This window comes from Artibeus jamaicensis, unplaced genomic scaffold (assembly GCF_021234435.1).
Source record: "Artibeus jamaicensis isolate MK-2021 breed Jamaican fruit bat unplaced genomic scaffold, CSHL_Jam_final contig_559, whole genome shotgun sequence".
NCBI classification, from domain to species: domain Eukaryota; kingdom Metazoa; phylum Chordata; class Mammalia; order Chiroptera; family Phyllostomidae; genus Artibeus; species Artibeus jamaicensis.
Genome location: NW_026521887.1, coordinates 954601 through 970044, shown reverse-complemented (window position 1 = coordinate 970044; position 15444 = coordinate 954601). Strand labels below are relative to the sequence as shown.

Sequence of the window (15444 nt, the reverse complement as noted above, 5' to 3'; positions counted from 1 at the left end):
CTTTGCCAGATTGGGGAAATTCTCCTTCATTGTTTTCAAACAAGTTTTCAATGTCATGCTCTTCCTCTTCTCCTTCTGGCTCCCCTATTATTCAAATGTTGGAATGTTTAAAATTGTCCCAGAGGTTCTTGAGCCTCTCTTCATTTTTTTTTGAATTCTTATTTTTTCATTCTGTTTCAGTTGAGTGTTTATTTCTTCCTTCTGCTCCAAACCGTTGACTTTATTCCCAGTTTCCTTCCCTTCACTTTTGTTTTTTTATATATTTAGCTTTATTTCACTTTTCATAGCCTCTACTTTTTCCTCTATTTTGTAACTATGCTCCACCATTTCTGTAGGCATCCTGATTACCAATGTTTTTAATTCTGCAACTGATAGTTTAGCTATCTCTTCATCACTTAGTTGTATTCTTTCTGGAGCTTTGATCTGTTCTTCATTTGACCTATATATTTTTTGTCTTAGCATGCCTGTTACATAGTAAGGAGCAGAGCCTCAGGTATTTGCCAGGGTGGGGCAACCTATGTCACTGTGTTGTGGTACTGTATGTGGGGGAGGGGTCCAAGAGAGAACAATGCTGCTTGCTCAGCTGTCTGCCAGCTTTCAGTCACTTCCTCCTCTACCAACAAGCCAATTGGGCCCTTCTGGTTCCAAGATGGGTGGGTTTGTATATCCTCTAGGGCCCTGTGGGTATCTCCAACAAACTCTACTATGAGGATGGGAGTTTCTCCTGCCACAACTCCCACAGGTTTTTTTTCAGTCAGAGGTTTTTGAGGTTTTATTTCCCCATGCTGGAACCCTAGGTTGCATAGTCTGTCTGGCTCCCCAGTTGCTCCTACCGATTCATTTGCATGCAAATGTGGGATAGGCAGTCCACCAGCCTCTGCCTAGCCTAGTTGGCCAGCTGCCATCTTGCTTCAAGTCCTCTCTACCCTGGCTGCCCCTCTGTACCCCTCCTACCTGTCTTGATGTATGTTTCTTCTTTAATTCCTTGGTTGTCAGACATCCGTACAATTCAATTTTCTGGCAGTTCTGGTTATTTTATTTTTTTATTTAAAATTTTTTGTTGTGCTTCTTTTGGTTGTAGGAGGAGGCAAAGCGTATCTACCTATGCCTCCATCTTGATTGGAAGTCTCTGATATAATTAACTTTTAAATAATGTCATTTTTATCATAAAGGTAATATATATTCATTGTTGAAATTTTAGAAATCATATAAATATACAGAGAAAAATGCAAATCACTTATGCCACCACCCTGAGAATACCAATGTTTATATGTTGTTATATTTTCTTTCAGTCTTCCTTCTTATGCAAGTTTTCCCTACAAACTTGTAAGACTTTTTTGCATTTCTTTGTCAATGTGATTTTAGAGATGAAACTTATAGGAGAATATTTTTATTTTAATTTTCAGGAAAATAAACTACAGCTTAGTCTGGTGAATAAATTTCTAAATCCAAGGAAACTCCTGTCACTACTTTTTTATTGGTATATAACTGTAGTAAGTTATGAACAGAATAATTCTTGGATTAATGTTTATATTTGGCCCTACTGATCCATAAAATTTGCCTGGACTGGGCATACAGGGTATTAAGGCTCAAAAAATGAAAATAAACTAGGGCAGCAGAAGAGAGTATGAATCTCTGTACAGAATGGGTTGAATCCAGAGCGGAAGTTTCTACTATGGAAAAAATATGGTGTGAGGTTGAACATAGTAGATTTCAGACTGAGCAGTATTAAGTGCAATGCACCTGAAGCAGAGCCAGGTGCCATCTGACTGAGACACAGCAAGGAAGTAGGTTTGGCTTAGCAGAGTAAAGGAGAGAAGAGAGGTAATGAGTATCAGATCATGCACATTTTGGGCCTATGCAAAGACAGGGACAGTTACTCTGAGTGGGATGGGAGCTCACTGGAAATCTCTAAAGAGGCTGAGCATGATTTTACTTCAGTTCTGAAAGGATCAGTAACTCTGACTGCTGTGTTAAGGATGAACTATAAAAAGGAAAGGGTGAAGCTGAGAGTTCAATCAGGAGGCTTTTCCAGTAAGTTAGAAAAATAATGGTGTGCAGCCAAAGATGGTAGAAGTTGAGGTGGTGAGAAGTGCTTACTTTCATTCTAAAATAGAGGAAGATCCATTGGAATTTTCTGATGGAAATGTGGTATGAGAGAAAAGACTTCAAAATGACTCTAAGTATCTTTTGCTTGAACAGTTGGAGCGATGGAGTTGGCATCAAATGAGGTAGAGAAGGCTTAGAGCAGGAGAGATCACAGTCCAGAAATACAAAGTTAGAAAGCACCTCTTAGCCACTTTCATGGAGATGTTCAGTTTGTGGTTGGATATTGCAGTCTGAAATTCAGGAAATGTCTGGATTGAAGAGACAATTTTGGGAACATTAGCCTATCTGTGATCATGAAAACCCTTGACCCTGGATGAAATCATGAATTTGATAGAGCCTACACCTAGGAGCTTAACAAAAAAGAGGAACATCCAGAAATAAGATGAAAGAATAACTCCCAAAGTAGGAGGAAAACCAAGAGAATGAGATGTCCTGGGGGCAAAGTGAAGAAAGTATGACAGTGAGGAAGATATGAGAAACTATTAAATACTGCTGAAAATGGTCAAGTAAATGGAGATGGCAAATTGGCTATTGGGTTTTATAACGTGGAGGTCATTGGTCTTCTCTTCTAGGGTAATTTTAGTGTAGTAGTGGGGTCAAAATCCAGCTTAAATTGGACTAAGTGACTAATGGTTCATTTAACACACGTATTGCACTAATCCTTAACATATAGTAGAAATCCAATCTAGCTTTTTTTGTTTGTTTAGCAGAAGATATTACAACTTAAATATTATTTTTTAAAAATTACTGTTAAATAACACTAATGTACATGCTTTAGTCACTGTTGAACAAAAGGAAAGCTATTGAAATAATCAATTGGGGTAATAGACTGCTCTGATTTTAAAACATCTTCAATTTTGACATTCCTTGTGACTTTATTGAATAGAGGGTTATAAATGTTGCTGATAATTTTTCTGTAATCACAGCCTTGGAGTGCTCATCTTTGAGTTTTTTAAAAGGAGAGTAGCGATGAGTGGAAAGCTAGAAAGTTATCCCTTGGAGAGCAGAGTACTTAGCAAGTGACAGTTTAGTTTGATTTTTAGATCTAAATTGGTTAGTCTATTATGTTAATGACTACATCTCTGGAGTTGCTTTGTGTAAGGCATGTGTATATTTTTCATTCCTGTCAGTTGTTGGTGATAAGAAAGGATGCTTTTGTTCTTAGACCAATTTCTATATTCAGAGTTGGGATGTCAGTTTGGGTTCAGAATTAGGCATAATTTCCCACATGGTTTAATTGTTGTGCAAAAGGAATGAAATTATTGACAAAAGGTTCAATGAAGATAAATTTTTAGTAAGATGGTTTTTCTGGTATGTTTTCCTCTTTTTTTTTAGAATATAAAATGAGATAACCAAATATATGATGGTTCCTTTAAAAGATCTCTAAATTTACATTAATATTCTTCTGAAAAAAAAACAGAAGCCTTAGAAAAGGATTAAATGAAAAACCAGCCATATTATAGAGCATATGAAAATTAGTTCCAGAGTTTGAGTGTATATATGCTCTTGGAAATATACTATTGCATTAATTAGCATAGATGTCACAAAGATGCTGGTTCTTTACTGTTTTATTGCAGAATTTGATCTGTCACATCTGGCCTTGAGACATGAGTTTTTGGAAAATAATTGTTCATGAAATGTGAATATCAAGCAACCTTATTTTTGCCTCTATTTGTTTACAAGCAACCTTATATTTGTATCTATTTATTTTGGGAGTGCTGATTCATCCCTTTCTTCTGGATGAAGACATAGCCACTGCCATAAGTTTTCTGGTCATTTATACGGAATACAGATTTTATGCTTACTTTATGTCACAAAACAGCCTCGATTTAGAGATTTCAATGTTTGGACCCATGTAATAATAAAAACTTCCAACTTGCATTAAGTCCAGGTTCATTGATCTTTTTAATTCCATACCCTGTTTAACCATATTGTATAGCCTGTGAATCCTTTGTCAATATAATGTTTTTATGTAATAAAAATGGTGTGTAGAATTTCAAAGAAATCAGTGATTTCTACATACAGTAGTAATCATAATATTGAAATTAAGTTTGTGATATGTAATGCTTGTGCTTCTTTATTAATTCATACCCTATGTAATAATTCTAATAATTACCATGATTTTACAGTAGATCTCAACATGGGTGATATTTTGAGATATCTGCTATGAAAATAATGTGCTATGACAATATAGTTTCTTCTGATAATAATATCATGGCTGTGCTGTCTGTATTTATTACTGAAAATTTTGCTAAAAATTTAGGAGTTTAAAAAAAGCTTCGATCTGATGCAGTAAAAAGTAGATTGTCATATGGGATGATAAATAAAATGGACTCGTGGCCTTGTTCTCTGGTTTTACCTAGGCCTATTGCTCTGCCTGTGAGAGGGGGAGGCAGTGTTAGAGCATTGGAGAGGATCCCGGCTGGGGGTACTTCAGACTTCTCACTAGAATCTGAGACTCTCCTTTGTTTTCATATCTCAAAAAGGCTGAGATCTGGTGATGGTTTTGCAATGAATGCAAAAAGCACAGAAACTTAACAAACAGGGCTGTGCCTACATGGGTGGTATGTCAAAGGGGAACTGAAGCAAATATTTAAATAGTGTGCATCTTCTAGAGACAAACATTTTAATACAGGTTTAGTATGTGGGAGAGGGATGGGTTACAAGGAGAAGACAAACTGTGTATTAAAACAAATAAATTATGGGATGAATGTAAGGTTTGTTAGGAGCTTAAATATTGCAATGTTATCCTTGTAGCTTGGACAACTTGGATGTCCACTCCCCTTTGGTACTTCAAAATATCAGAGTTGGAGAGTGCAGAAGAAACTGGTTTCAGACAACAGTGGTCATGCTTCTCTGGACCAGTTACCCAAATGACCAAATCCACAACTTCTCCAGCTTCAAAATTAGTATGGTACCTATATCACGAGTTGTGCAGAATAAGAAAAGTGATTTATAATGTTCATGCCTAATGTTTATGAAATGATTCTAACATCTTGTCCTGCATTCTAACTAGGTATGTGATTTCCAACTTGGAATACTTTGAGAACCGTGCATCTAAATAGCTGCTGCTAGTTCTCTACAGAAACAACGCCCACTGCTGTGTTTCTTGTAAGACCCCATTAAATTGCAGGAGAGGAGCAGTCTAGTATACGTTAGTGATAAATGCTTTCACATTTTGGCACCTGGTGTCTTCCTGCCATAGTTTAGAAAAGGTAGGGCTATAAATTATATTTCAGAAAATAGACATTTTTTAATTTTAGTTTTTTAAATGTAAGCCTAAGTTTAGAATCAAGAAACTATACCCTGTGGCGTCTATTGCCTTGTTTATCAGTTCAGATGCTGATTGCCCATAGAATCAAGATAAAGACTCTAATGTCCTGATATTTTAGTATGATGATTTAAAAAAATTTACTCAAGGTTAGGGTTTTGGGGTTTTGTTTTGTTTTGAGATTGCCTATGATTAAATTTTCTCACCACCATGGATGTATGCTTTGGATGACTTTTCCACCAAGTGAACCATGACTGTCTTCTTTCTAATGGTCTCCTTGTGAGCAGTGCATGAGATGAGTGGCTGAGAGGGGGGCTAAGTTCTAAATGGTAGAACCTGATTTTTATGAATAGAAAGCAAATCTATTCATAAAGGGGTTGAACCTATGAGCTTTACATCCTTAGTAACAGGTGCTAATAAACTAATGGAATATTCTTAATGCAGTTTAATTCTATAAAAAGGAAAATCTGCTGAGACCCAAAGGTTAGGGCATACAGTGCAGAGTAACCTGCCAATCATTGACTCAAATAATTGATTTAAATAATATAGAAAAATTAGAAGCAGGTAATAGATTAGTTCTCTATGAGAACAAGTATAAAATTATATTTCATTAAAATACCTGTGGATATATTGTTCTTGGGACTGTTTGTTAGAATATAATGAAATGAATTGTGTATATAACAAACCAAGGGAAGATTGATGTAAAACTTAACCTCTTAATGTTTATGTCTTAAATTAAGTGAGTTTATTTGTTGCTATAATGTACTTGAAAGTACAAGAAATAAACACATAAGTATCACTATAGATTAAAGAGTATTTTTAACTCCAAAGGTAGATAAGCAAATGATTTTGCTGAATTTTATCAATGTATATATTTATTGTCGTTGTATGTTTTCTGTTATTGTTTATCCCCCTTATCCTCCCTCCCCCACAACTGTCACACTGTTGTCCATGTCCATGAGTCTTTTTTGCTTTTTGCTCAAATTCTTCATCCCCTAACCTACCCACCACCACCCCTGAGAGCTGTCAGCCTACTCTCTACTTATGAGTCTGTCTCTATTTTGTGTGTTAGTTTAGTTTGTTCACTAGATTCCACAAATGACTGAAATTGTGCGGTATTTCTCTTTCTCTGACTGGCTTATTTCACTTAGGGTGATGTTCTCCAGGTCTATCCATGCTATAGCAAAGGGCAAATTTTTCTTCTTTTTTACAAATGTGTAGTATCCCATTGTGTGAATGTCCCATAGTTGTTTTATCCCCTCATCTACTCATGGACACTTGGGCTGCTTCCATATACTGGCAGTTGTAAATAACACTGCAATGAACATAGCAATGTTCTTTTGAATTAGTGTTTTGGATTTCTTTGGATTAATTATCGGAAGTGGGATCACTGGATCAAACAGCAGATCCATTTTTAATTTTTTGAAGAATCTGCATACTGCTTTCCACAGTGGCTGCACCAATCTGCACTCACACCAACAGTGCGAAAGGATTCTCCACATTCTTACCAGCACTTGTTTGTTGACTTATGGATGACAGCCATTCTGACCAGTGTGAAGTGATATCTCATTGTGTATTTAATTTGCATTTCTCTGAAGAATAAATTTAAAATGAATTAAAGTCTTTAATGTTAGACCTGAAACTATGAAAATCCTAGAAGAAAACATAGACATTAAAATCTTGGACATTGCTAGTAGCAATATTTTATCTAAATAAATATATCAATAGCAATATTTTATCTAATAAATATATCTCCCCAGAAAAGGGAAACAAAAGAAAAAATAAACAAATGAGACTATACCAGACTAAAAAGTTTTTGCACAGCAAAAGAAACCATCATCCAAATAAAAAGATAACCCACAGAATGGGAGAACGTGTTTGTCAATACATCTGATAAGGGGTTAATACCCACAATTTATTAAGAACTTATAAAACTCAACACCAAAAAACCAAAAAATTCAATTAAAAAATGGGCCAATGACTTGAATACATGCATCTTCAAAGAGAACATACAGATTGCCAACAGACATAAAAAGACTCCCCTTTGACTTTATTGTAATTTTATTTTTGTAACAAAAATGTAAAGGCAAATAAAAAATTCCATGCTATAATATCTAGAAGTCATTGTTTTATAATGACTTTTGTTTTATAACTTTCTTTTTTTAATTGTTATAATTATAAAATCAATTGGATTTGATAATAGTTTACTTACAAATAAAGGCTGCTACCTCAGAAGCAGGAGTTACTGCATCTGAAAAAACTGAGTGATTCTCCAAACCCTGATCCCATCACTGTAGTTCCTGAGGCCTCATTTCTGAACTTCAGGTTGGATTAAGAAGCTAAGTTGGGAGAATGTTAAAATGATAGCTATACAATCATTTTAAAGCTTGTCAGGATTAATTCATCCTTTTTGGTGTTCTTGTTTCTTTTATGTGTATAGAAGCATCGCAGTGATCACATTTTCTGTTCTCACTTGTACCTTTGCATCCCTCTCCTGTAACACCAAATGGAATTTTAGAGCTAGTCAGTACATATTTGACCTTTGGGTCAGTAGTGGTAAAGTACTGAATTATTATAGTTTATATTTAAAAGTATTCATATTATAGTAGAGTGGACATTAGAAAGGGAAATAGGAATTACATGAAAAAGTGCACATTGACAGAGTCAGAAGGAAAAGAACATATAATTAACCCGTAGGCCTTTTTCAAAGAATGATGACATCTGCTTGTCCCAAATAAATAAAATTATGTGTCTGCTCCTTTTATTAAGGTCTCTGTGTTTTAGGTTCAATACTCTATTAAATAGCTCTCTTTAAAGCACAGAGTAAACTGTATTGATATTGCTGCTTTTTAAAGATAAATAAGAAAATACCTCTTTGTTGCAGTTGCATATGGCATGTGCCAGTGGCTACCAGGAGGTGGTGTCTCTGCTCCTGGAACATGGTGGGGACCTCAATGTAGTGGATCATCAGTACTGGACCCCACTTCACTTGGCAGCAAAGTATGGTCAGGTAAATAATTTCCTGAATTATTTTTAATTGCTTTATAATTAGTGCATCACTTTATATTATTTTTATTTTATTTCACGTACTAATCACTATGTTATTCAATTTTTAATGGCATTGTCTTACTAAACATAGTTTTATGATTAAAAGAAAACCTTCTTTTAGAAGGATACATATTAACATGCATTCCTTGGGACACTGAATATTGTGTGTTATGCTCAACATCATTGGAGAAATAATCAAAACTTTAAAATATTCTTTATAAAATAAACTTAATTCAAATTTTTGCATATTACATAGTCCTTACAAGGTTATTATTTGAGTGTAATAATTCTGTTTTATACAGTTAGTAGATGTAAAGTAAAATTATATTTTGTATTTTGTTTTTCTCTATAAATTATATTTCACTTTGAAGAATGAAGGATGGATAGTGAAATTTTTTCTCTGAATTGATTTTGGGAAGTAGCTAATACATCTTGAATTACTGTTGTACAAATGAATTTTCACTAGGTACCATTATATCATGAAGAAGAAACAAATTCTAACTTTTAAATGATTTACATAGGTGAATGTGATAGCAGTATTGATGATTATTAATTTAAAAATAAATGTATAAAAATATGTATATTTTATTAGAGAAAGTCTTAGTAGTAATGGTATGGAAAAATAACTCAGTTTTACACATATATGGAAATTTAAGCTAAACTTTTTGATTTCCAAACATTAGTTTGGGTGAGCAAGCACACTCATTGAATTTTGTGAGTTAGAACTAACTGGTATGCAAAATATTATCATAAAATTTAACTAGTGCAATTGTTGAAAAATGGAAAGCATTTATCTTTTAAGCATTTTAGAAAAAGGTCTTTGCTTGGGAAAGTCTTCAATTTAATAAAAAGATTGTTTACTTTGACAACATTTTCTGTAGAAAAAGATTTAGTCATTTAGTAAATATTTTTAACAAACTGTTAACAAACCTCAAACTGTGCTTTTAGCAAGTGTGTGTCTAAGTAAATGGATGGGTTAAGGGGTTGAGGCTACAGGTAGCTGAAGTCATTGGCCCCAGGGGACCAGGGTCCCTAGGCCCAATAGGTTACTGGAGTGTTGGGGGATTAATACCTCAGTACTCCTCAGTGCTCTCTTTCTAGCACAACAGCCACTCGGAATATATGGGTGAGAGGTTTTGTAATTAGTTAAAAACAGCGAAGCAAACATGTAAGACAGTACTGTTTTTAGAACACAATCTACTGGCCTGTGCTGAAGAAACGGTAATTAGTGTGTTACCCCATGTGCCCGCTCTAGTCAGGATTGCTTCTTGGAAGGAGCTAAATCTGGAAGTGAGGGATAGTTTGGTAAAATGTGGCAGAACATTACCCCACCTTCAATGAATCGAGGCTTTCATTTTACCCAGTGTTTCACTTTGGATTGGAATTTTAGATGTTGAGTCAATGCCATTAAAAAATGTTGGTATCCTTTAACTACTTTTATGTGGCAATAAATTCTGGAGGACTAGGATTAGATTTTAAAAGATGTTTTGAAAAAACATATTTTAGACTATATATGTCACTATTTCCCTTATTACAAACTTAACAATTTTTATCAGAACCCAATGTATGGTTTTGTTTTATTTGGTTGCAGGTCCAATGAAATATTTGGTATAAATTGGCACAGTCTCTTATTTTTAAGTTCTATGATGTCCATTTGGCCCTTTCTTATAACGTCTGTGTTTTGGAACAGACGTTTTTTTGTTTGTTTCCAGAGAATTTCTAATTGCTTCTGAGGCATTCTCATGATGCTGCTTTAAAATCGTTAGCAAATAATTCCAGCAGGACCCATCTTGCTACTGATGTTAGTTAATCATTTTTTTCTCACTCAAGATGTAGTCTTCTGATCTTGATATGATGAGTGGCTTTCATCTTGGACGTTTTAGTTATTATGTTAAGAGAATCTTGGTTTTATATAAATCTTCTCTTTTAGCCAACAGTCAGCTTGCGTAGGTTAGCATCTAGGTTCTGGTTTACCTGAGTGGGTCATTGGTTCCAATGACAGTTTAATTTCCAGGCCCTCTGAGGTGCTCTTTAGGAATACTTGGTTTATCTTCTGCCCTGGAGGCTCCCACTGGTTGCTGCTGGTGCCACCTGCAAGTAAAATGGGTTTCTCCATGGAAGACTACCCCTTGTCTCTTGTTGGGTAGGGGAATCTCCATGGGGTCAAAAAGACTTTCAGGGTTTCAGGCCAGTTGCGGCATGCTCATTCTTCCAAGTGACCCCTCCCAGCCTCTCTCATCTCTTATGGTGGAGGGGAATATTAATCTCAGTGGAAGGAAATTGGCCTGTTTGGGCACTTAACATTAGTGGAATCATGGTGTTGGACTCACCTGATATTGTCAGAGGGACATGTAGTGTATGGAGGAGGGATGCATCCATCTGGGGCCCTTTTTGTTGCTAGGTTGGGAGTGGGGAACACTGGCTCTGGAGATGCCTTCTTTTACTGGGTGTGAGGACATAGTTTCCCTGCCTCTCTGTGATTCCTTTCTTCTTGGGGTCCTTAGCCAGTTCTACTTCTCAGAGTTCATTCTTGGTTGTGTGTTATTTCCTGGGTTTATTGGTGTACTTGGCATAGAGGACCAAGAAGAAATCAGTCTAAATAAATGGGTGTGTTTTAAAAATAACTGTTTTTCCTTTGAAAACTACTTATCTCTGAAGTCCTTATACAATTTGATCAAGTATGATGAAAATAAATGAAATATGGTTATTTTTGACCTAAAACCACCTGTGGAGGCAGAGTAGAAATTAATATGCATTTACAAAATTTTTATTATTGCTATTTTTCATTCTGCATGTTGGGCATCTCTAAATGTGATCATCTTTTCCTTACTCACATTTACAAGGATCATCTAAATATTTCCATTCCACATTCTAGATGCTATATTATTAAGGAAGAAAGAAATAATGGCAATCACAAATTTTATCCCTCAGGTAATCAGATGAAGCTGCTGATGATTTTTTCAGAAATTCAGAGACATAATCAAGTCCACCTACAATTTCAATCAAGTACACCCACAATTTCAGAGGCCTAGATTCCTCCATGAAAACAAGGCATAGTCCTTTTATGGGGTTTAATAAGAAACCCTACTCTGCAAAAGTAGAAACTTTTATCTAAAAAATACATTTTTAACATAGTAAGTGTTAAAAGACAAAATTACAGTCAGACAAAATGTGTGTCTTGGAGAGATGTTTTACATAATCATGACAAAAGATTGAGGAATATATTAAATTATTAAAACAAGCTAGCTATATAGTAAAACTACTTTTAACTGGTTTTAGTGATAAAAGTAGATTTTTAAATGTTACTTTATACCATTACTTTTAACAATAAAAATTATTTAATGGTTAACATATATGAGGCCAAATGTGATATCAGCCATGCCACAGAGTGATATAAGAAACACAGGCTCAGTTCAATTGCTACTTCCTTATCAAAGCTTCCTGAAACTTCCTGTCACACAAAAGTCATAAAATAGCAGAATCAGTGATTAGTAAGGCAGAGAGAATATATGGATATCAGTACTCTCACCCTATTTACCTGTCACATTCCAAAAACTTCCCAAACTTTGGGTTTTGTTCTCAATTACACTTTACATTCAATATTACTTTGTATTGGTTTCTGGTGTATAGCATTATGATTATATAATAATATACTTTATAAAGTATTCCCCCTGGTATTTCCAATACCCAGCTGGCACTGTACATAATTATTACAATATTATTTCCTATATGTCCTATGCTGTGCTTTAAATTCCCATGACTATTTCATAATTACCAATCTCTTTCACCAAGTCATTCAAACCCCCTTTCTCTGGCAACTGTCAGTCTGTTCTCTGTATCTATGAGTCTGTTTCTGTTTTGTTTGTTTATTTATATTGTTCTTTAGATTTTGCATATATGTGAAATCATATGGTATTTGTCTATGTCTGACTAATTTCATTAAGAGTACCCTCTAGGTACATCTATGCTGTTGCAAATGGTAAAATTGTGCCAAACTTTGAGTTTTCTAAATTTGCATTTTTAGCCTAGAGAAACATAGCCATGAAACATAGCCATAAATTTAACAAGGGAAATATGAATCAAAAGGCACATTGGCTTTGCAAGATGCACAGTAATTAAGATTGATGTTTTCAGTGTGCCAGCTACATTTCCAACACTCATCATTTATTAATGTTAAGTGAATTAAGAAACTTTCCAGTTGCTTTATTTTTTTTGAACCCAGGTGCAAAATATTTGATCCCAAATTTTAAACACCATTATTTCTCTCTCTCTTTTTAAATTCCCAGTTACTTTTCTTTCTCAGATACTGTCGCTGCACAAATACACCTATGTTTTATTCTGCCCAATGAAATGATTAAGCCAGCTTTGTCTTGAGAACTTCCTTGGCCTCCTCACTGGCTCTGAGTACCTAGCTACCACTCACTGGCTGTGTGAACCTAATAAGCTTTGATACTTCTTCCATAAAGCCTAGCCCCAGGGTCTTCAAATAATGAGAACCAACAACACGTCTGTTCAGAGGGGAATATTTACATAGCTCAGAAGATTGTTGAGAATAATGAAGACAAATGCATCATTGAAGCATCAAAGAGTGTGTGTCCTAGCCAATTTATCCACTTGCTAGATTTGTACAGACAGATGTCCAACATAATGTTTTCTAGAAATGGCCATTTGTAGTGTTCAAATGAGACAGATTTTAAAAAATAATAATTTCACCTTTATCCTCTGCTTCTCTAGAAAATGACTAACCATTAATTCAGTATTTTCTAAACCCTTATTTATTTTAGTACAAAGGATAAGTTGTGAAGGCTATGTATGTCTTTTCCATTTTGCTCCATTAAACCTGCTGGAATTGGATCTCCACCAGAATTTAAGCTTTAAAACAGCAGAGACATTATTCGTGTGGCCCACTGAGCCATCTCTGTGTCCATCAGAGAGAGTGAAGGAATTGAACAGGCAAATCAATCAACCTGGAACTAGAAGCAAAGTCCTAATGCTGAGAGGTGAAGACTTTCTGTGAAAATATATGACACTGGAACTAAAATATTTTTCTTCAATTCAAGCTACAAAAATAACTAAAAGATTTATGTTAACAGAACACTTTGAGTAAATTGTATCTTTATTATTTTGTCAAGAATATACCATATGATATCTAGAATTTGTTTACCCATAAAATACAACTTGATATTCATTTTTGAAATGATAGTTTAGAAACAGGTTTTATTGGGGTATCAATATATATATATGCAAGGAAGATTTATAACTCTCTAAAGACATTTACTATAAATAAATGCGTCTTAGTTCAGAAAAAACTTGACAAATGCTAACATTTTAGAAAGACTAATGGCATTTTTAGAGATATTCATAGCAATTTCACTTCTTATAAATATTTTATGAATATAAATATCTTTATGGAGAAGGTAGTTTAAAATTTATAACATTATTTACAGTATTTATTACTGACATTTATACTGGGATGACATATATATTTTAAAACTTCCTTTTACAAATACACTTACTTTGCCATTGAGAAAAAAAGAAATGTCTGTTCTTCTCTAAAACTGATAACTAAATAAGGTATATGAGCAATAGTTCTTTCATGAGTTGTACATAAGATAAAATTTGATTCTAGCCTTGTACTTATTTTAATGTTCATAATAGCACTGGTAATACTACAACCAAAAAGAATAAAATATTTGTACAGATGCTGAAATGTTAATATCCTTCTCCTCAAAAGTATGTTGTATAAAATAACTTGTATATCTTGATGTTGAAGTGAGTCATTTGTATTCTCAAATATATTTTGTCCATGAGAAATGAAATATATTACAGTTTTTTTCAGCTATTTCTTTTTTGCTTTGGAAACCAATAGAAACATTGTCTGGTTTTCCTCCTACCCCTCTGAGATACCACATTGATAAAATCAGTACTCTATCTTAGGTTCTCTCTTCTTAATATTTACATGTCTTTAGAAGTCTCCTCTCCTACAGCTTCAAATACTCTGCATGCTCAAGACTCTCAAAGCCTTTACTCCTCTCATTTATTTTCCAAGTCCCAGATCCAAGAGGACCACTGCCAGAGGGTAATTCCTATCAACCTGCCTTCAAAGTCTGCTTGTATACAAAAAGAATTATCACCTTCTTTTTCCCATGTCCAGTCTGTTGCCCCTTCTTTGTTTTATCATTTCCTGGGCATTATTCTTTTCCTACCTCTCCTTTCTTCACCCATATCTAATAAGCCACTGAGCCCCAAAACTCTTACCTAGTAAACGGACTTGAACTGTTTGAGTTATAATCATGACCAATTATCCAGTGTGCCGTGCCCCTCCCCACCCCATTTTAAATGCAAAAATAATCAACAACATTCTTTCCATTTCTGTTGATATGAAGTGCCCATTCCATAACATACATTGGGGCCATGTGTCTGGGTTTCTGCTTAAGTCTCCAGCTCTAGTTCTCCTGCTTCTTCCCACCAGGTCAGAGGATGTAGTCATGGTCTGACTTCTTCCAATATCTGGAATATGCCATTATGTACACTCGTCTCATGTTCTTTGCTCTTCTTGAAAGTGTTAGGTGGTCAGATCTTACTCAACCTTGCTGGACTATACTGGGACATTACTTTACTGGCTGTTCTTTCTAATTTCCTAAATTCCAGTGCAAAGACTATCCTCATGCACCTTATAGGGAACCTTGTATATTTGATATCATGTCACTTATCACAATGTGTTGGAACTGTCTCATTTGCTTGTATTACCCTTCTAGTTTGTGAGAACCAGGTGGAGACACAGCATGTATTTCTTTATCAACACAGGGCTGGACAGAGTAATCAGTTCCCATTTATTAATGAAAGAATCAATGAATGTTCTAGTTTAGCAGATGCTTGTCTTTCTCAGTGGTGGATCATAGAACAAATGTATGAAGAGCAGGCAAGTGAGCGTGTAACATAAGACTGGTTGGCCAATGGGAGAAGTACTTTAGCAGATCTCCAGTAGATACTTGGGCATGTGCAAGGTATTGATT

General features: G+C 34.9%; 1 protein-coding gene across 1 annotated transcript in view; it reads left to right on the top strand.

The window, feature by feature from the left end:
* Positions 1 to 15444, top strand: part of MYO16 (myosin XVI) — a 660093-nt gene that overhangs the window by 265491 nt on the left and 379158 nt on the right. Inside the window, exon 7 of the mRNA XM_053670348.1 lies at positions 8265 to 8390. Coding sequence (XP_053526323.1) covers positions 8265 to 8390 — 126 coding nt within the window. The remainder of the gene's footprint in view (positions 1 to 8264; positions 8391 to 15444) is intronic.